The 20856-nt window shown below is 35.3% G+C and overlaps 1 protein-coding gene across 1 annotated transcript in view; it reads left to right on the top strand.

Annotated features, from left to right (window-relative positions):
* ADGRB3 (adhesion G protein-coupled receptor B3) overlaps window positions 1–20856 on the top strand; it is a gene marked incomplete at both ends in the record, with an annotated part of 445134 nt that overhangs the window by 352073 nt on the left and 72205 nt on the right. Inside the window, one exon of the mRNA XM_079532449.1 lies at window positions 2129–2231. Within this exon, the coding sequence (XP_079388575.1) occupies window positions 2129–2231 (103 nt within the window). The remainder of the gene's footprint in view (window positions 1–2128; window positions 2232–20856) is intronic.

The raw sequence follows: 20856 nt of genomic DNA, 5'->3' as shown, positions 1-20856 counted from the left end.
TAAGAAAAGAAAAACAGGGAGAAAATGGTAATTTTTAGAAAATGGTAATTTTTTAGAGAAATGTAAAATCAACAAGTACGGTTTTGCTTCTAGAAGCAGTTTGATAATTCTATACCATGTTTGTCTTTCCCTTTCTTATGGAGCCCCAGAAATTCACAAGATTAGACAGATATATAATAAATGTAGACTATCTAGTCACATAAGATATAATAAGTATAAGAATTTTAAATTCCTGTCTGTCAAAGCTAAGAATATTTCTGAAAGGGTATTTCTAAAGAATTTTAGTGTTATTTTTGCACTCTCTGATATATTTAGCACTTGGAAAGAAATACTGTCATGCTCAGTGGAACTGGTCTTCTCTGTTGTCTAACTTCCAAGCTCAGAAAAAAATGTAACGTACTGTGAAGAACTTAACATGGGTTCTGTATCCCTCTGGCTGAAGAAAAGTCTGATAAATCTTGGTCATCTATCACTGAGATATTCCAAAAATATTATGATTACTGAGTGGCTGTCATTTGCATCATTACAATTTGCACTGAACAAGTGTCTTGAAAGCATGTAGTAACCACATGTACAGAGAGGATAGCTGAGATGTATATATAATCTATTATTAACTATTACAAATCTGCAGGTGAGAAGAAAGTTGAAATTTTGACCCCATGCTTATGTATTTATATTTGGAATATCTTCCCTTTTTTTACCTTCCTTTCCTCTGTAATGAAGAGCTAAAACTGGTGCAGTAATAGAGAAATTAAACTCTTCCTAGCTTAAGTCAGTTCTCTGAGCTTCTCATTGCATTGTATTTACCCAACTGCTAAGACCTCTTATAGGCCACAGATACTCAGTGTTGGAGTCTGGCTCAGGTGAATCAGTAGTTAGCAAGTTGGAAAGTAACAGCACACTGACAGTGTAGACAAAGGCACTAGAATTTCTGTATTTGTTTTCAAATTCATAAACCTAGCCTTAACAGCACTATTCTATTTTTAGGAAGAAAAAAGAAAAGTGAATTGTAGTATCAGGGTTGTTTTTTCTTATCTAAAAAGAAAGTAATGGTGTATTATTTAAATTGTAGTTGAGCAGAAAGGACTGTGATCTATTACATACCCAGTGGTCAACATCTGTTATGGGGGCAGCATCCCTTATTATGACCTCAGAGTCTCATCTACTGGCATACAGATTGGGAGTAGAAAGCAATATTATTGAAAATTTACAGTATAGATCATAAAATATATTAACTTGTGGCTTGGTCTTCAGATAAACTGAGCATCCTTAACTTCCGCTTAATTTAACAGTGAACATCTACTCTGTTAGTGACTCTGATATCAGGTCAGTAAGGTACATCAGTTGAAACCATCATCATTCTATTTCTGTGCTCAAACGTATAAAAAGCTGTGCACAGAAAAATGAGAACATTTGCATCTTGTGAGGAAGTAGGTAAGAGCATTTTTCATCATGAGTGTACTTGTAAAATGAGTATAATAAGTTGGCAAGAAAGTGTCTGTTGCTCACTGTTATAATTTAATTTTTCCAAACAAGCATTTTTTGTAATAGATTTTATGAAGATGAAGATCTTATAATATTATTACTTCTCTATACAAATTATTTTGTAAAGGTGGTGTAACTTCAAGATTAATGTTATCATTATAACAATAATACCTTTCAATATACATTGCTATATTATCTTCAACTAATCTGAATCTTAGTTATGCATGTGTATCAGATCTTCTGTTCATATAAATCACCCTGTGCTTCTGAAGTTAGCTTTGAGACTGGTTGATGCAAGCTGTGGGTATTCCCAGGCATAAGGAGGGAGAGTGAAAAGAAACATGAATGTATCCAAGCCCATTATTATCAGCATGATGTCGGAAAACTGTTGTCATAATTTTGAAAAGAAGCATTGACAAACTTTTTTAAAATATACAAAGAAACTAAGAGGGACTATGTATGAAAATATCATAGTTCCTATGTCTGAAATGTGATGGTTTACTGATACTCTGAGCAAGAGAATTACATCAGAGTGCCTCTCTATAGCATTTCTAAGAATTGCATTAAAGCTTTGTGTGATTTAGTAGTGGCTTTCCTTTTTAAAAAGTTGTATCCTCTCTTTTTTTTCTTTTAATTTGAACAGATACATCAGATCTGAAAGGTCAATAATTCTAATCAATTTCTGCCTGTCTATTATCTCATCAAATATCCTTATCCTGGTTGGACAAACTCAGACACATAACAAGGTATGATAGATTCTGTTACATTTGCACTCAAGTATTGATACTTCTATTTTATCTGTGTTTTGCTTGAAGTAATTGCATTTATTTAGTCCTTCACTCATAGGAGTTTGCATTTTTGGTAGGCTACTAACAGAGGGAAAATATTTACTGTGTTTCATCGTTATTTTTTCCCCTCCAAAAATCCCTTTTGGTATTGTTCCCTCTGGATAAGCTGTGCTCTCCGTGGTGGACTTGTATGTTTTCTAACTAAATTTCAAAGCAGAAAGTTCAAAGACTCAACATCAAAAGCACAAATTCGGATTCATTATAATAGTTGTAATAGGATTGTGCTACAGTTTTTTTTTTTTTTTTTTTTGTCTTTGTATTAACACACTGGTACTCGAAAGGCAAGTGGAAATTACTTAGAAGTTAGAGTACTACTCTTGAAAAAGTGCGCAGACATCGTAACAAGCTATAGAACTGTTAGATCTCTGACTGATGTAGCTATAAGAAAGTAACAACCCTGCATATCTTATTTAGTGATAGACTGCTGATTTATTAGTAATCTGTTCTCAGACTTTCTGAACACAGAAATCATTTGCCTTGTTCCTGCAGAGCAAGGCTGTGTTAGTGTTTGGAGAAGCCACTCAGTGCCTACTGATGGTGGGCAGTGACAACAAATGATTGTTTAAAATTAACTGCAGCTACCTGATAGCTTGGAATATAAAATAGAACATAACTGGCAGATAGGTGTGTAGGCAATAGAGTGGTGTTGAAGTTTTCGGTGAGCAAAAACCTGTGAAGTAATTCTTAAACTCAGTGTTTTATACTGTATAATGCACTGCTTGTGTTGATTTTTTCCCAATCCAATGAAATCCCTTCATCGTTCTGCTGAAATTACAATTTTTATTTAATCTACAATTAACCATTTATTAATTTTAGATGAGTTCTTAGAAATTTAGCTGACAGAACGATCATAAGCTCAACAGGAGTTACATTGCTGTACTTTAAAAAACATATCCAAAACCAAAAATTATCATTTCCAATACAAAACTTAACAAAATCATTGAAATTAAGTTACTAATATATTCTAAATTTTGAAATTTTGTAGAGGTGCAAGCAAAAAAAAAAAAAAAGATTTTGTAGAAGGAAACCATGAGATTCTCAAAGACTTTGTTCAGTGGAAAAAAGTTGGACATCTGCAGGTGACTTTAGAATGCCAGTAACAGTGGAAGGCAGAAGAAAGATTTAACCTCTCTGGAATTTCCACACTAACTTGCACAGTCACACATAGTATGTTATTATCAATTTCAAGGCTCTATTGCCATCGTGGAAATGAGGTTTGAGTGCACTAGAATGACTGTATTTGAGAACGTGTTCCTGAGGTATGTTGGCAGATTTACTCCAATGCTTTACACTGGGAATACTGAACTGAACATCTTTTTTTATGAATCTTAATGTCTTTGACCTCCCTCACTTCTGCCTTCTGAAATCCTAAAAATGAAGAGATTATGTTGACTTCTTTTTGGGAACTGCCAATCCTAAGAATAGAAATGTGAAGAGAGAATTATTGACAGAAAAAACAACATGTCACGTGGTTTTTGAATATACAGACTGAAAAAATGATTCTAAAATACCACTTTTTACTTAGCTTGTCTTCTTTCTGAGTCCATGTCTTGCTCTTGATACATTTACCACCAGGGAGCTTCTAGACAGGGAGTACCTCTGATGGATCAAAGGAAGAATATGTTTTTTATATTGAAGATATTCCTTGTTACGCATCGAAAGTCTTTTTTTCACCAGGTCCAGTGACCTGTGAATTTATTGTACCTCCAAGAGAGGAACTGTGAGTGTACCATCAACAAAATGGCCAGCTAAAGCTAGTGTTTAGCGAAGGCTTAGTCAAATTAAAGCAATCAGACCTGGATATGACTTCACTACGTTTGCAAATAAGGATATGTTTTGGCATGATATGTTTTTCAGTACAAGTTCTAGAATCTTTACTTTTAGTGCTCATATACCACCATAAAAAGTCAGTATTTGATTTTTAGTCTTTTGGTATAGATTACAATACTGACATCTATAGGAAAAAATATGTTTTCATTTTGCTGAGCTGGAAAATTAAATATGGAAATTAGAACTTCAGAAAGATCTGTGGTTCAAGCTAAAAAAACATTGTAGATTTTGTTTCAAGGATTTTGTTATTTACCACAAGCAAAAAAATAATTTAAGTTTTTAGGGTTTGTTTGAAAGCTTTAAGTGAAATCTTGGAAAATACTTTATCAAGAATAATGTAATATTCAAGTCAACTTTTAAAAATTATTATTCTATGTTAAAGACTGTGATGGTATTTTATGGTCAGAAGATGAGATCAGGGTTTTTAATGTATCAGAGAATTTGAGAAATATGACATGCTGTAATTGACTGCTTATTTATTCTATTCCATTCTTATTCTTGCAATTTGCTTGTTATTGGGCATCTAGTTAGTAACCATATGATGCTGTTGATGTTCACAGAGTTGAAGAATGCTCTGCTTTTCCTTGTGCTTTGGACTTGTTTGAGTTTAAACTGTCCCAAGTGCTATATGTGTGTATATTCCCTTTAATATTGGATGTTTGTAAATCTGGATAAAGGTGAATTCAATTTTAAATTTGAATCATGTGTGAATTAAGTGTACTAAGGGTGCATTTATGACAAACAAGATTTTGTCAGTTGGTGAAGTTCATAGTTTTCTCTGTCTACATTGAACACTGCATCAACCACTTTTGTTAATTTCAAAGGTACCCCATCTCCAGGAAATTTATTTTATACATATGTTTTTTTAATGTACATATTGACATTTATTGCAGAAAAAATATTGACTCTCTTGGTCTGAATAAGTGTAAGTTTTCTTTTATTTACTTTCTCCTTTATGTAAATCATAGATACTTGGCATGTTGAGTTTAGATCTGCTCTTTTAAGGTTGAATACATTCTTGATGTTTTTAGAAAAGCTTCTTTTAGTGAGAACTGCGTTTCAATGTTACACTCTTGATAGTTCAACTGAGTTCTGCCTTTCTCAGTGAAAAAAGAATATGGTATTTCCCACGGGCAGAAATGGCCACATTATTTACAGAGAAGTGCATAGTTTTTCCATTTCTTAGATTCCTTTTTTAAAAGTGATTTTTTCTCCTGTTTCAGTATATAAAATGTAACTTGAGGACACTAACATTAGACCAGAGGTCTAGATCATGAGGCCTCTATCTAGTTTCTAGTAAGAATAAGAATTCTTACTGATCTAGGAGGGAGTATGGTTCCTTGTGGAAAATTTGGACTGGAATAGCAAAATAAAAAAAATTTTAAAAAGTTTGTCAGCATAAATGTCAAACTTGTGCGTTTTATTGAAGGGCATATCTGAGAAATGTTCTGTCTTTTTCAGTATGTTTCCCCAAGATTTTCCAAACACAGAACTTTATTCAAAGCTGCCTTAATGCATCAAAATTTGTAAGAGATTTCTGTTTTGTCAGATTCCATTTTGTAGCACGGTTCACTGAAGGATGAATTTGCAATAGTATTATGAATTTGGTTACATATCATGTTTCAATATAATAAGTGCTATACTAAGCATGATATGCTTATTAATTTAATATTGATGCTTCTTTCTGTTTCTTGTTTTCACATCCAAAGTAAAACTTAATGTTAGATGTTTGCCACATAATCTAATTTAAATGTGAGGATACCTGTAATGCTGTTGATACACCAGGGGTAGCCTTTTTACAGCTGAATCTAGTTGTGATGTTGAAATGAAGCTTCCCAAATTAAGGAAAGATAACACATTTCATATATAACCTAACTGCTCAAGTATTTGTTATTTCACAAATACTGTGAGATATACTTACATCTACAAAAGCAATATGCTTTTAATTTGAAGAGATTGACATCTTTCTTTGGGGAAATCTATCAGTGATTTGTAAGTTCCACTGAAATGGAACTCTTACTATATTGTCTTGCCATCAGAAAAATATGGTTTTATTTCTTTTCTATGTGGACCTTTGGCACTAAAGCAATACATCTTTATTTATGTTACTGATCCCATTTAATGAACAGATTCTCTACTCCAAATAAGTTATATTTACAAATGGGTAAAAATTAATTATTTTCTATACTGTCTCTTTCTGATCATACTTGAGTTCAATTCTGGAATTCGGGTCACTTGTAAAAAATAGGCATATTTTTAGAAATGTCATAAAACCCTGCACATTTTGTTAGTCAGACTTATGTGTGCCAGGGAATACCAGGAAAGATGTTTGGGAACAAGGCAACATTTAGCAACCCTGATACTCTGTATCAACCCTGTTTAATTGCAATATCCAGTTTATTGCTCTTGCTATTTACATTTTGAAATTAATCTCCCCTGAAAGTAGGTGAAAAAATGTGGTTATTTTAGAATTTGATGTCTTTGACCACCTAAAGCACATAACATAAACAAACAGCGGTTCTGATAAAATTACTGTGAACAGGCAAAAAAAAAAAAAATCATAAAATTTTACAGATTACAAGATTTGAGTGTCCACTAAATAGGCCAACTGGATAAAAATAAATCCAGTTTTAGGTTTTGTTCATTTGTTTGTTTGTTTTTAAATAGGCATTCTAAGCTGAAAGAGTCAAATAGGAGTAGAAAGGAGCTGAGAAGCCACAGTGCCACGTTCCCACAGCATTCTGAAGCAGCTGACTGTGTAACTAGGACTCCCTCAGGTTTTGGGAAACAGTGGGTGGAGGGATCCCCTGAGAACCCAGCAAATGTTCAGGTGGCATTAGTATTGTCTCTAACCATGTGGCTCTTGCCCCATATCTGCTGCCGCCTTACAGATGCAGGCATCATGGCAATATATCTCCTAGGAAACAGCAGGAGAGACCTAAGAGCAGATGGAATGAACAGAGAAATGATGCTAACACAGCATTAAGGTTGTTTTAGAAAATCAATGAGGATGTAGGGAATTCAGCGTCTCAGGCAGTAGAACTCTGTACTTTAGCTCATGCTCTGAGGACTTCAGGATGATACTATCCACTTAATCAATAAGACCTGGACAAATATGTCCTTCCATTTTTTTCACCAGTTCCCAGTTGTCACCTTCTCTGCTGATTGCCATTTCTTCCTTTCTGTGCAACAGTTTGTTGAACAGAATAGGTCAAATCTTACAGAAACCCACAATTAAATAGGTCATCTCTCAGAGTACACTGTACCACAGACATCTGCCTGCTGTGTATTTGGGAACTCAGAAACAATTAACTGAAGAGCCCACTTAACGTAACTATTACAGGAGTAGTTCTGCTTAAGCAATACTGTTTCACCGTGCCAAATTCTGACCAAACTGGTTGACATCAGTGGAATTAGCTACCTATTTTCAGATTCTTGAAGGAGCAGATCTTTCTTACTCGAGATCAGTAAACATTGTCATTCATGCTACTGTTAACCTGCCTCAGTGGTAAAGGTAACGTTTTCACAAGTACCTGCCACTCAGTTTCTCAAAATACATCAAGTTTATCATTCAGTTTGCTGCTTCTAAACAAACTAGGCATTTCAATTTTATGTGGGCTAAAGAAAGAGATTGGGTAGACATTATCAGCATGTAATCTCTGCTTCCAGTCCCCAGAACCTTGATCAGAACTCTGTGACCTATTTTAGAATAACAGAAATTTTCAGTTAGGAAGGTTGTCTGGTTCTATATCCTTCTCAAACCAGAGTCAGCTGTAAGGTCAGAACAGGTTATCCAGAGTTAAAGACTTAACTTTATGTAGTCATGTCTTGAAAATCTCCAATTGTAGAGACTGCATGAAACCTTGAGAAACTCCCCAGTGCTTGACTATTCTCACAGCTAAAAGGCATTTGCATGTACCTTCTTTGGACTTCTCTTGTTTCGATTTGTGTTAATTGTCCTTTGTCATCCCACCCCAAATCTCTGCGAAGACATTGGCTACATCTTCTCAATCAGCTCTCTGTAGGCACTGACAGGCTGGTGTTACGTGCCCCAAAGCCTTGTCTTTTCCAGGCTGAGCAAGCGCACCTTCTTCAGCTTTTCCTCACAATGCATGTGTTCTAGCCCAAACCATACTCATGGCCTCTGCTAAATTCACCATAAGACTTTCTTGTACTGGGTGTCCCGATTGTATTGGATGTGATATTCTAAATGTGATCTAATGTGCTGAAAAAGGGAGGAAAATCATTTGTCAGTCTACTAGCTATGCTCCTGTTGGTGCAGCTTTCAATGCACTTGACCACTTGTGCTGCCAGGGCACACTGTTGACTCATATTCAATTGAGTTTCCCATCCCTCCAACACGTTTAGCTCTCTCAAGATAGCATCATTGCCCTTGACTGTGTTTGGTCCTATCTTCAGAGTTTAACAAGAACTTTGCTGCCTATTCCCTGCCAGTGACATTACAGACAGGTCACTGTAGTACTCCACTTGTCATTTGCCTCCAGGTAAATTACCACCCAATCCAACCTATTTCTTATCTTTTTAGTTGTTTTCCATCTGCCTGTGACCTCCTGGTCTAGCTATAAAAACTAGTTGTTGGAGATTTTGTTGGAGCTTATTTAAATGAATTTAATAATTTTAATTAACAATAAAAAAAAAACTTTTTTTGAATGTGTGACCTATGACTCACACCTGTATCAGCTCCAGCAGCTCTCAGCTGGTAAGTGTCTTCACCCACCCAACCACTCATGCAGACATGCTGAGAGGCGCAGCGCTGATGCACTGTGCTCCCTACTCCCTTACTGTAGTGTTGGGTTTAGTGCTGCAGTGTGTGCCTTACCTGTCCTTCCTCAGCCCAAAGTAAACAGACCAGGCTTTACTCTCTGCTGTCCTGCTGTTCTCAAAATGGTATGTGCTGGGAGTTGTTTGTTTGTTTGTTTTCTTCATGTTCTTCAGGACCTTTTTAGAAGTTTGATCTCTTCTGGAATTCACCCCCACAGTCCTGAGCTCATTCTCTCATAAACACCTGTTTGAATCATTTCAGACAATCTGTTGATGACTCAAGTAGCTATTCTGGGCTTCACACCTATTCTCTACCTCGTTGCTTGTTTGTTGAATTCTAGTGGAAATAGAATAACGGTCAATGGGAAGTAGATCAACCTACAGACAAATGTGTTTTCATTTATGTAACAATAATCTTAAAAAAAAAAAAAAAAGTGAACAACATAAACACTTGTGACTACAGTGAAAAGATTTTTAAATGAAGGTGTCATAGGAATATACTTCACAAAGCTAAACATTTTGAACAATAGTAATAACACTAACAGCAACTCGGTTATTTTCATTCTACTATGAAGGTTGCATTTCCAACATGAAGTTGTCTATGTGGGTTATCATGTCTGAAAAGGCAGGCATACAATTCGCCTGCCATATATACCAAAACAGATACAAAAATCTTATCAAGATATTTTTTATATTAGTATCTGGTAAAATAATACATTAAAAATACTATTATTTGATAAATGCAATGTAAAGCTCATGTTCTGAAACAATTTGTATAAAATCATTACTTTTTATTTATATCAAAATAAAACATTAGAAAGCACAAATTCTTTTGTAAGATTATCGTTTAAAGAACAATGGTGTAAATTTCGTGCAAAAGGTTATTTACTTATTGTACTAGATTTTATTTATACTCCCCTACAATTCCCTGTTGTGTCTGCATATTTTCAGGAACATATGGTATGGTTTAACCTTGACATACACTCTGAAGTTCATTTTTACAGTTAACTCTTCTTTTGTTGTTGTTGTTTTTATTTTTGAATTCTCACATATATGAGTTTTTGGGCCCCTACATCTTGCAGTTAACGTAAACGAATACTGGATTGATCAGATTCTTTGTTTGGTCTTATTAGAAACTAATAAATGAGAATTCTTTCCTTATACACTATATATTTCACTCTGAAACAAATCACGTAGAAGTTCACAGAATCAGACTCAGAGCTGGCTTAAGAGATGGTATGTAAATGAACTGTGAGATTTGTGTTATCAATGAAGTACACTCAAGTTTGGAAACAGCTCCTAAGTGAATCAATTTGCTTTTTTATTGGGGGGAGGAGGAGGGGGGGAGAAGTGAATTCTGTTTGCTGGATTCAATCAAAATAATCCAGAATGCTGTTTGGAACAGCAGTCAAAACTAATTGCTCCAGAAGTACAAGAAGTTTTGCCCTGGCCAATTGCAAGTTAGCGTACACTTTACATTTACTCTTTAGATTTTAGCAAATAGTGGAAAGTCAAGAATAATCACCCACATCCTGTCCTTTCCTGCCTTTTCTTTCTAGTGAAAGTAACAGAGGTCATACATGCAGACCCCTTGAAGTTGGCATTCACTAAATGTGATCCTAGTATACTTATAACATCATGAGAAAAAAGTGTTAGATGCTATAGATCACAGTGGGACTTAGTCACAATAGGGATGCTTAGCTTGTTAAACTCCTAGTTACAGTTAGGCATCAAAATAATGTACCCAGAGATCCTTTTTGGTATTAGTGTAAAATGCATTCTATGCCTCTAAGTTTTAGATGGTTGCTGAAACATGATCTTTTAGATTTGTTTTCTTGGACACTGTATGGGAACTGTTAAGACACAGCCTGAACCACTGATTGATCACCTGGTAAAGGGCCTGGCCAGCCCTGGAAGCACAGGTACAGCTGTGAGATCAGAAGGGGTGGAGCCTGGCTGCACCTCTCTTAGACCCCATTTAAGGGCTGAATGCCTCTATGGAAGGAAATTTGGTGGGAGATCCCTTCCTTCTGGAGTCCTTTGTGTGGGTCTAGATTTTCAGAGATGGGTAAGCACCTTTACTTTTCCTGTGAGGTACCATCCTATTGGCGCTGATCCCTTTGCTCTTGTTGCTCTTGTATTCCTATGTTGGCCTTTCACTGTGTTAATCTTTCCAATTGTAATAAACACACATTCTTGTCACCTTAAGTCCCAGTGAGTCACACTGTAGACATCAAAAGTAGTGCTGATAAATTTGACAGTAACAGTGTTTTAGTGTTTTTATCTGTTGATGGTTTTGTCACAACTTGTATAAAACTGACGTTGTGGATGAATAAGTAGGTATTTTGTGGAATTTAATAGAAAATCATGCTCAGAATACTTGCTGAAAGAAAATTGTAAAGATAAATTTTAGAAGCGTGCATTTAGATATAATCATGAACATTTTAAATGAAGGTAATTGTGAGATTTGCAAAACTGCAGGGAAATGTACATGTTTGTAATAAAAAGGACTCGCGCTGTTAAAACTGATAGAATTCCTGAAATGTCAAGGAAGTTCAGTTTGCGCTAGAGTTGTGGGTTTAAAAACAGGATGGAAAACATGTTAGTGTCTTTCTTTTCTGAAGAAAACTGAAATGTATCTGGCACAAAAAGTCCAGCAGTTGGAAGGAAGTATGAATAAGGTTGGCACAAAATGTTTTTCCATTAGTAAGTGATTACATCTCTCTTTCTTTCTCTAATTAGTAGTATGGCATATAATTGGTGTTCTGTGCTCTTTATTTCATAAAAAGTCAAATCTTCAAACTATCCCATGTTTATTAAATAATTTCTCTAAGGTAGGAAATGAATTATTATTCTTTAAATACCACTTAAAGTTAGGTGAAGGCTTAAAATGAAAATGGTTTTCTTAACAAGCTTAACTGAGCTACACACAGCAACAAAGCAATGTGTCAGATCCTACGTACCTTGGGTTTTTAAAAGATAGGATTAATTTTAAATCTGTTGTTATTTGCATTGTGATTTTACACTCCTTATATTTAAAACAGCTTTCAGGTCTGCCTTTAGAGTATATCCTCTTATGTTAAGTCAGTCAGAATTCAGGCTTGAGTGCTAGCAATTTAATTATTGCTATAAAACCTTCATTTTAGCACTGCTTATCTTTTAAAGTGAATACAGGATAGTAATAATGTTTCTCTGAACTGAATGATCTCACAAGGCTTTGCAGCCATACTACAATGGGAGTAAAATGGCTTTGCTATGAATCTTAGTTAGACCTTGGTATCAGTGCAGAATTAACTATGGAACTGCTGCTAGACTGAGTTTATCTCTTGTAACTGTTCATAAACCTCATTCCATAAAATCTCTCCAGAAACCTATTTGTAAGAGTTTAAACCTGATCAAATGTTTGTTTCCCTTTGTCTCTGAAAGATTCTTCCTTTTGGGAAGAGGACTCAACTATATTATATGCCACCAATCAAACTATATTCCTGGCAGATTGTTAAACTTAAGTGAGAAGACTGATTCACGTTCCATTAAATACCTGGAGAACATTTCTATCCTAGTTAATCAGTGGCTGCTAAACAATAAAACATGTCCATTTATTTGTAGGAAATTGTCAAATCAATTACAGATAGGATGATTCCAAAATGTTGAGTTGTCATTTAGTCTCTCGGCACACAATTTGCCAATACAAAATTTAAGGCTTGAAATCAATTAGAACTAATCGGAATTGTGCTGCCTTGCAGTTGCCACGGCTAAAAGCGTGCACACAAGCTATCAATACATCTCATTTGTTATCCCATGACAACTTGATTGCATATTTGAGCCTCTGGAGGTGTTAGTTATTGAAGTTTCAGTACTCACTAAATACTGCGTGATATGCAAAGCAGACCCAAAACTGAATGTTGAATTTTTTTTCTGTCAAAAAAGCACCATGTAGACTTTCAATTTAGGCACGTGTGTATTGCCCCTAGCACAAGTAGATCTTGGAAGTCTCTCAATGTTACACATCTTAAATGATTTGTATGGGCTTTGCTAAACTCATCTCATGGTGCTTTTGAAATTAAAATTTCATGTGTCAACTGGGACTGGCTTGAGTGACTTGGATTCACTTGTCTTTTCTGGAAATTTATGTGCAAAAACCTGCTAGCATGCTGTGAAAGCTTAAATTTCTGGAAAGAATACCTCTAAGTTGTTTTGAAGAAGAAATAAAAGTAGATGATTATGAATGCATGAAACAGCAGTGCAGTGCATTCCCTAGCTTATTTCTTCTACATCTTGTTAGGCTCAAATGCACAACACTGTGACATTCAGTTTCTCTGACCCTGACAATACCTTTGTTTTCAGTTGCTTCTAAAAAGCAGTACATCTGAAATGTAATATTATTCAGTTTTTAACTATAGGAAAAAAAAATGGTTTGCCTTCTAACGTCTGGAAAATTGCTACCCCACAATGATCTAAACCTGCTAGTGCTATCAGTTTAGAAAGCTACTGCATGTGCAGAGGATGGCACTGATTTCAGTAGTAGGCTCTGCAGGCAAAGTGATCTGATCTGCATAGATCACAGAGTCTGCTAAGGGAATTCCCAGCAGAGGAGTGGAGAGAATACAGATAAACTTTCCAGCATTAATTTGTTTCTAACGTTGTCATCTGATGCATGGACACAGTCTAGGAGATTTTCTAGGAGGAGGCATTCATGCAAGTATATAATTTACATTCATTTATTTTAATATTTATACATTTTACACTTTTTAATTTTAGTTGCCAAAATGCATCTGAGGGACATGTATCATTAATTATTATTGTTGATGTTAAAAATAAACCTATCATTAGGGCTCTGGGAGGATTTCCAACATCAACAAATTTCCAATTTAATTTATTAACAGATAGAAACATGATGGTTTTTTTTTTTTTTATTATTATTTCTCCCTCCAGTCAGACCCTCAATTTAGTTTGTACTCACACTTCCCACAGGGAAAAGCCCGAGCAAATATATTAGCCTTGTACTATTTTCTCAATGTCAGCACACTAAGATCTGTCAGCTCTCCCATGGAGGCATGAAGGTTGGAAAAAAGTTGAGGACACCTTCAGCTGTAGTGAGATAGCTGATAATTTTGACCTTAAGAATGTTAAGTGGTACACAGAAGCAGTGGACGTTCTGAAGAAAGTTGGATCTGACTCTTTCATCAGGTATAACAGAGTGAAATCAAATGTTTTGCTTCCGTCCAACAAAAATAGTGAGGCTGGTATAGCCTAGAGGGGAAAGCTGTACTGGAGACAGTAGTGCTGTAAAACAAAGTTTTCTCTAATTGATTGCAGTCATATATCAGTGGAATCAAATAATGTTGGTGGTGGTTTGTTCTTTTTTTGCATTAGCAAAGGCTTCTGACTGGTCTGAGAGTGTTATGCACTGAGCATTCCACATGTTAAGCAGATTTGAGTGGCTAAGTACGTAGGCCTATAAGGCTGATATACCAGTGAAACAGATATCAGAAAAAGTCTCAATTCCTGTTGTGCATACAGATCTCTACAAATAACAATATTATAATCACAGACAGCACTTAGTAATTGTGTGACATCTAGACAGGCCTACTCCATTTTTTTCAAAGAGTAAAGAAAATTTGCAGGATGTGGGTATATTATGATTGTATAGGCTTTCTTCAGTATTCAATTACACTAGAGAACAATTTTTTAATAATTGCAAGGCACTGGAACTTTGTAAGAAACAGAGACAGCATCCAACTACAAATTCAAATCCATACATGGCTGTGGCCTGCTGGGTAAGTTTTGTTTCATGGTCATTTCGTACAGAGGAAGTCACTGTGTTCCTGGACCATTGGAGGGTTGACCCCATGCTCCCATTGTGAAGTCTGACAGGAAACAACTTCCAGAAACAAAATATTGTAAACGGGGTTCACAAGTTAGAATTTAGGAGGTACAAGTGAAGAGGCCATGCACATGGCCACACACGTGGCTGCGTTTTCTACTTTCCCAATGATACTCCCTGTTCTGTCTTAGATATTCACTGATTTTTTTTTTTTTTTTTAGGGTCTGCATTCTGCATTACACACAGATAGCTCCATAAAAGCTAAAAATCTACCTCTTCCCACTGAGATACAATTTTGTCAGCAGATATTCTTAGTTGTGTTTTGTTTTACATGAGAACCATTTGCATTCCACATGTGTTAAATTTTTGATATGAGACTCAGTTAAACATAGAGTCAGGGGTTAATCACTTGGTTAGCCATGTGGTTAATAACTTAAAATAACTGAAGGCTTTTTATTTTCTTTAAAAAGCTACTAATGCATTGTTTAATAAGTCATAATTTGAATATAATAAAATGCCTAGATTCAATCAATGGTAAATGTTTTACTTAGAAACAATCTGAAGTTATTTGCACTGAAAATTATAACAGTGGCATTTCCTTTCAGTCTAAAGCTGTATGGCAGACATCTGATTCCTTGAGCTTTATGTACAGTGCTATATTTTGCTTGATATTTATCATTATCTACATTTCAAAATAACCAGATCTCAACTAGAACAGAATTCAAAGTGCTTTGATAAAAGGATTTTAATATGCATTCATGATTTCTATTTAGGAACGGAGAAAATGCTGAAAACAAAGATAATGTGTTACTAGCAATACTTATTGTCTTTAATTACATCCATAGTGTTTCAGTGCACAAAGAATATGACTAGAAAACAACAGCCCAACATGTTCACTAGGACAACTATGCACTCATAACTCTTGGGGAAATTCTCTTTGTCAAAACAGGCACTGCTGGTTTTGGGAACAAGTGGGGCACATAATATAATTTCAATTCCTAGTTGAAATAGACAGGTCTCTTCTTAGGCAAGAGTGAAGGGTTTCTTTTTTTTGAATACCACGTGCATTAAGTCCCTCACTTACTGTGAGGAGGGAAGAAGAACCTCCTGGCTGATCCATGATTCAGCTGAGACAGCATTAATAGCACACTGATGTTTTGATTGTTGCTGAGCAAGAGGTATGTGGCAGAGCAGTACTAGACTGAGCACAGCAATGGCCAATCGCTGCCTCCATTAAGGTGCTGCAGGAGGGTGAGGGTAGGCAGAGCTAGCCTGTCACTAGCCTGTAGTGTCCAAGAGATTATTTCATAACGCCTAATGTCATGAGGAAGGCCATAAAGCTGTGGGTAGCTGGTTGAGGTGTTGATCAGTGGGGGCGAGGGGGGTGGATGGACAGTGGTCAGCAGGTGGTAATTATATTGTTGAAATATCAAAATTTATATATATGTGTGTTATTATCATTGCTATTTTCTTTCCTTCCTCCCTCCTCCCCCTTTTTTCTGTCTTAGTAAGTACTTTTTGTCTCAACCCACAAGCTCTATTTTATTTCCAATTCTTTCTTCCATCCCACTGTAGGAGGGGTAGTGAGCAAACTGCTGTGTGGTGCTTAGCTGCCTGCCAGGCTAAACTACAACACATTTCATATGGGTAGGAACCAAGAAATGCTTTAGGTGAAGATTACTCCTGCTCTGTGTGGAAAAAGAAATAATCTGTTTCCAAATTAGAGATAGAGAAATGGTCTTGTCACAATTTCTACTTTCATCAGTTCCTCCTTTTTTTTTTTTTTCTTTTTTCTTTTATAATCTTTCTTCATTCCTATCTAGCTTTGTGATTTGTTATCTTCTTTTTTGAGTCTGACTTTGCTCACTCTTTGTTTGGCCCCACGTAAGATTTGCTTCCCTGTTTCTATGTCATTCAATATTATTATCAAAGCTATCACTTCAAAATTCAGTAATATCTACATAAGTGTTCTCCATTTTCAAAGAGTGAAGAAAATTTACTGGATGCAGACATGACTTTCTTCAATATTTAAATGTCACTGGAGGACAGGTTGTTTTGTTGTTTTTTTTTGTTTTGGTTTTGGTTTTTTTTTTTTTTTTTTTTTTTTTTTTTTTTTTTATGATGGCAAAACACTGGACCTTTGTAAGAAACAGAGGCAGTATTCAAATCCAGTAGTGGCTGTGGCCAGTCAGGCAGGTGTTTTTTTTCCAGGTCATTTCCTCTGTAGAAAATGTTCCATGTTCCTGAATCACTGTAGGATATATCTGATGTTCTGACATGGAGTCTGAAAAAAATACTTCCTAGAGGGGTTACATATTAAGAGGGAAGATTCTTTCTTCGTTCTTTTAATTCTAATTAATTTAATTAATTAAAATTTAATTAAATTAAATTATATTTAATTAAAATATATTTTAATAAATAATTTTTTTTTTCTCCTCATTTCTTCTGGTTTGTTTGTTTCCTAAGAGGCAGAGAAATTCCTGTGCATGCATGCTCGCACCCTCTCTCTCTCTTCTGGTCCATTCTTTCTTTTGAAGCATTCTTCTATGCAGACTTTCATAGTTCTCAACAGATAAGCACTTTTGGAATAATGGCCATCTTCTGTTGTCGTGTTTAAATGATCAAATACACTTTGTCAAGGAATATATGCTGAACATTTCAAGCATTATAACTGTGTTTGAATGCAGTAGCTCTTTCTCACAGGTAGAAAAATGAGAAGTAATGGAAAGTGTGATTATGAGATATGATAGCTCAGTAGGACTCACATCATATACCAATGAGACTAATGCTGTAAGCAAACAGTTCTCATTGCTGTGCTTTCCAATAAATGTTTTGTTTTTCTTTCCTTCATTGAGATATAGTTTCGAAAGGCAATGGGAGAAGTAGAAATTATACCACTGTATATTTTTAATAGAATTATACTGTACAGTGATGCTGTATATAATACTTAACAACATTTCTCTATCAGTATTATTATTAAGAGTCTTCTGTTCAAAATTCAGTAGCACTAGCTAGGGAGGTTATAACTTAAACCACATTGCAATGTAATGCATACATGATGTTCTCATGGCACAGAATAATAGGACTGAAAAAGTCCCAGCTTCAAGAGAGCCAAGAGCTCTAAAGGCCTGTCCAGAAGCCCATTCACAAAACCACACATCCTGTCATGCAATTGCTATGTTCCTGTGTGGCTTCGTGCTCCTATGAAAAATCACATGCTGTCACAATTTTTTCTTTAGCAAGTTGAAGGACAGAGTTGTCTTTGCTATACTTTACTTTTAGAGTAAGCCAGGCACTTCTTAATTTGTTTATGTCCAGTATTATCTATTGGGGGAAAAAAAAAATCAAATATATCCTTATAACACTGTTATTTCTTCCAGTTGACAGAATTAAATACTTTAAAAGGAGAAAATGAAACTCAGTAAATAAATAAGCAGACTGTTCATTTCACACCCACCTTCCAGGCTGGTTAAGGCCCCTTTTATTATTTTTCTTAATCTCTCTGCTGTCAGAGATGCAGAGCATCATACTGATGCTTGGAACTTCATCTCTTGGTCTGTCTGTGCCCTGAATCTAGCCCTGTATCTATGTTTATTGAAATCTATCTTCTTCAATCTATGTTTAACTATACACTGGGCTTAAAAACAAACAAATGAGAGGTCAGTGTTGTTAATTGACTTGTATGTACAGCCAGTAAACTCTTGTAAACTAGCAGCTTAAAAGATTAAGAGAACTACATGAGAACTGTCACACCCAGCATATATTATTATGATTCACTAGACAATGCTCAAAACAGTTAAAATCAAGGCTGATTTTGATATTAAAATCTAATTCAAATTCTCCATATTGATTTCAAAATGCAAGCAACCCATAAGCCCTCCACTGTTTGGTTAAGCAGTTAGTTTACAATTACTTTTCATCAAGCACTCCGCACATAGTAGTTTGGATATACTAGCAAATATATTCCTCTTCATTTCTATTCACTGCTTTTCAAGGAATAATAGCATCATTGCTGTTCTTTCGGTTTCTTTAATTCCCAATGTGGGATACATTGCCTCCTAACACACATTTAGAGGTAGGTTTTCTGTACAGCACTTTCTAAAAGGCACGATACCCTCAGATTAAAAAAGGGAGCTATGCAGCATAAAATCCTGCAGTGCTTTGAAATTAAGCTTAAAACCCTGCAGAGCTTTGGAGATGAAAGTTTTTCATATAGCAATGTGTGTTGCATCAGAGTGGAGAAAGGCCCGGGGACTTTTAAGAAATGCTACTGGAACTGGAGTACGGTATTTTACACAGGACATATCAAATGAACACAATATTGCATTGACTACGTCTGCAGCAATAATACATTATACATTTGAGCTACTATTAGGTAGCTATAAGAATGATTGCAGCAGATCTAACACAAAAGCAAAAATTCTGCTTGCCGTAAAATGATCTGTTTAACTGTGGGATGCCCTTCTTTGCCTAGCATATAACAGTCCATATGTCTTTTATTTTTAAGATGTTTTTTAATGAAAAGATCTAACCATTTGTTATACAGCTGTGGTAAACAGAACAGTTGATCAACATTTGATAGATGATGGTGCCTGCAACTGAGTTAGACCTCAACTCTGAAGTGAGTTTTGTGGAACCCTACCAAAGTTTCCCTGTTTAGAATAGGCATTATGTTGTAATGGTTGCAGCGTTGTAAAAAATAAATAAATAAATAAATAAATAAAACAAAAACAAAAAACTCTATTAAATAGTTCTGTGGATCAGCTAGTTTTTAAAACATTGCTCCTGAACAAAAGCTCCCAGTACATATATTAAAATAGCCTTCTGAGGAAGTCTTCTATACTTTATTCAAAATAGTTTTAGCTGTTTCTTTGTTTGGATTTTTAGAGAATATGCAATGCTTCTCTTGAAAATATACAATTCCCGTCTGGAATAAATTCTAAAGAACTCTAATAATTTCCATCACATATTTCTTTGTGTGTGTGAGAGTGTGCATGAATATGTACTATCTTACATACATAAGATAGTGTGTATCTTATGTATACTACGTCTTAGGCTGCAGTACAGTCTGTTAATGATTACATTTATCAGCTTAAGGAAACTTATGTTAAAATGAAATATCTTATTGGCTCATTTCCAATAGCAACAAATGAAGAAGAGAGACAATGTTGTAAATGCCTAGATAATTAGAATCAGGAAAATATAATTCAAAGGGATGGGGAACCCATAGTGTAGGTTACTGTATCCAAATATGCTGTTTATATCTTTTCTTTGTATGGAAAAATAGTGAGGTAGGGCATGGGAAGCAAACATAAATGTAATAATTTTTATTATTGTTTTAGGATTTTGTAGTACGTATCAATGCATAATGTCAGTTGTATTCCTTTAATTTGAAGCAAATGAACATCTATTAATTTAATGTCTTTCTTAGTTCAGGAATATTTCAGCGTTCAAAATAATGTTCAACCTTCTCAAAATCTGCCCTGGTTGGTGAAGTGTTTATTGTCAAAGCGTATTGGATATTTTTCTGTATGTTTGGTTTGGCATCTAGTTCTTTATGTTACGTGATTTCCTGTATTACTTGTCTCACATTCATGCCATTTCAGTTTTTGTTAGAAGTACCTGCAGCTTTTATGGTAAGAAGTTGTGAATGTGATTTGAGTCCATGAGCAAGCTGCTTGAATTGGGTCCTATTTTGTGCAGTGATACACTTGCTTTTCAGCAAGCAGAGAATCAAGTGATGTTTTATGTTAAGTAGTCGTGACATTGTATCCAGCTGAATTTTATTACTCTTTCTATTAAGTCTTTCTCTGAGCAATCACAATGCTGACAAGGCTGCCGTGTTAACATTTTTAAGCAGCTAGTGGGGCTGATTTGCCTACAGGCTCTCAGGGGACAGTGGGTGTTCCAATCATTTTACGAAAAGAAGTGACAGGCTTTGCTCTCTCAAGTGACTGTGCCATTTTTTTTTAGCCCTCTAGAGTCATCCATCTATGCAGAAAACTTAATAGTTGATCACAAATGTTAGATTTGCAATATTATACTGAGTTAATGTAACTTTTCAGTTATTCAATTACAGATCTTGCT

Source organism: Tetrao urogallus, assembly GCF_951394365.1.
Source record: "Tetrao urogallus genome assembly, chromosome: 2".
In the NCBI taxonomy this organism is placed as follows: Eukaryota; Metazoa; Chordata; class Aves; order Galliformes; family Phasianidae; genus Tetrao; species Tetrao urogallus.
The sequence above is the reverse complement of the archived record's forward strand: the minus strand, read 5'-3'. Positions and strand labels throughout refer to the sequence as shown.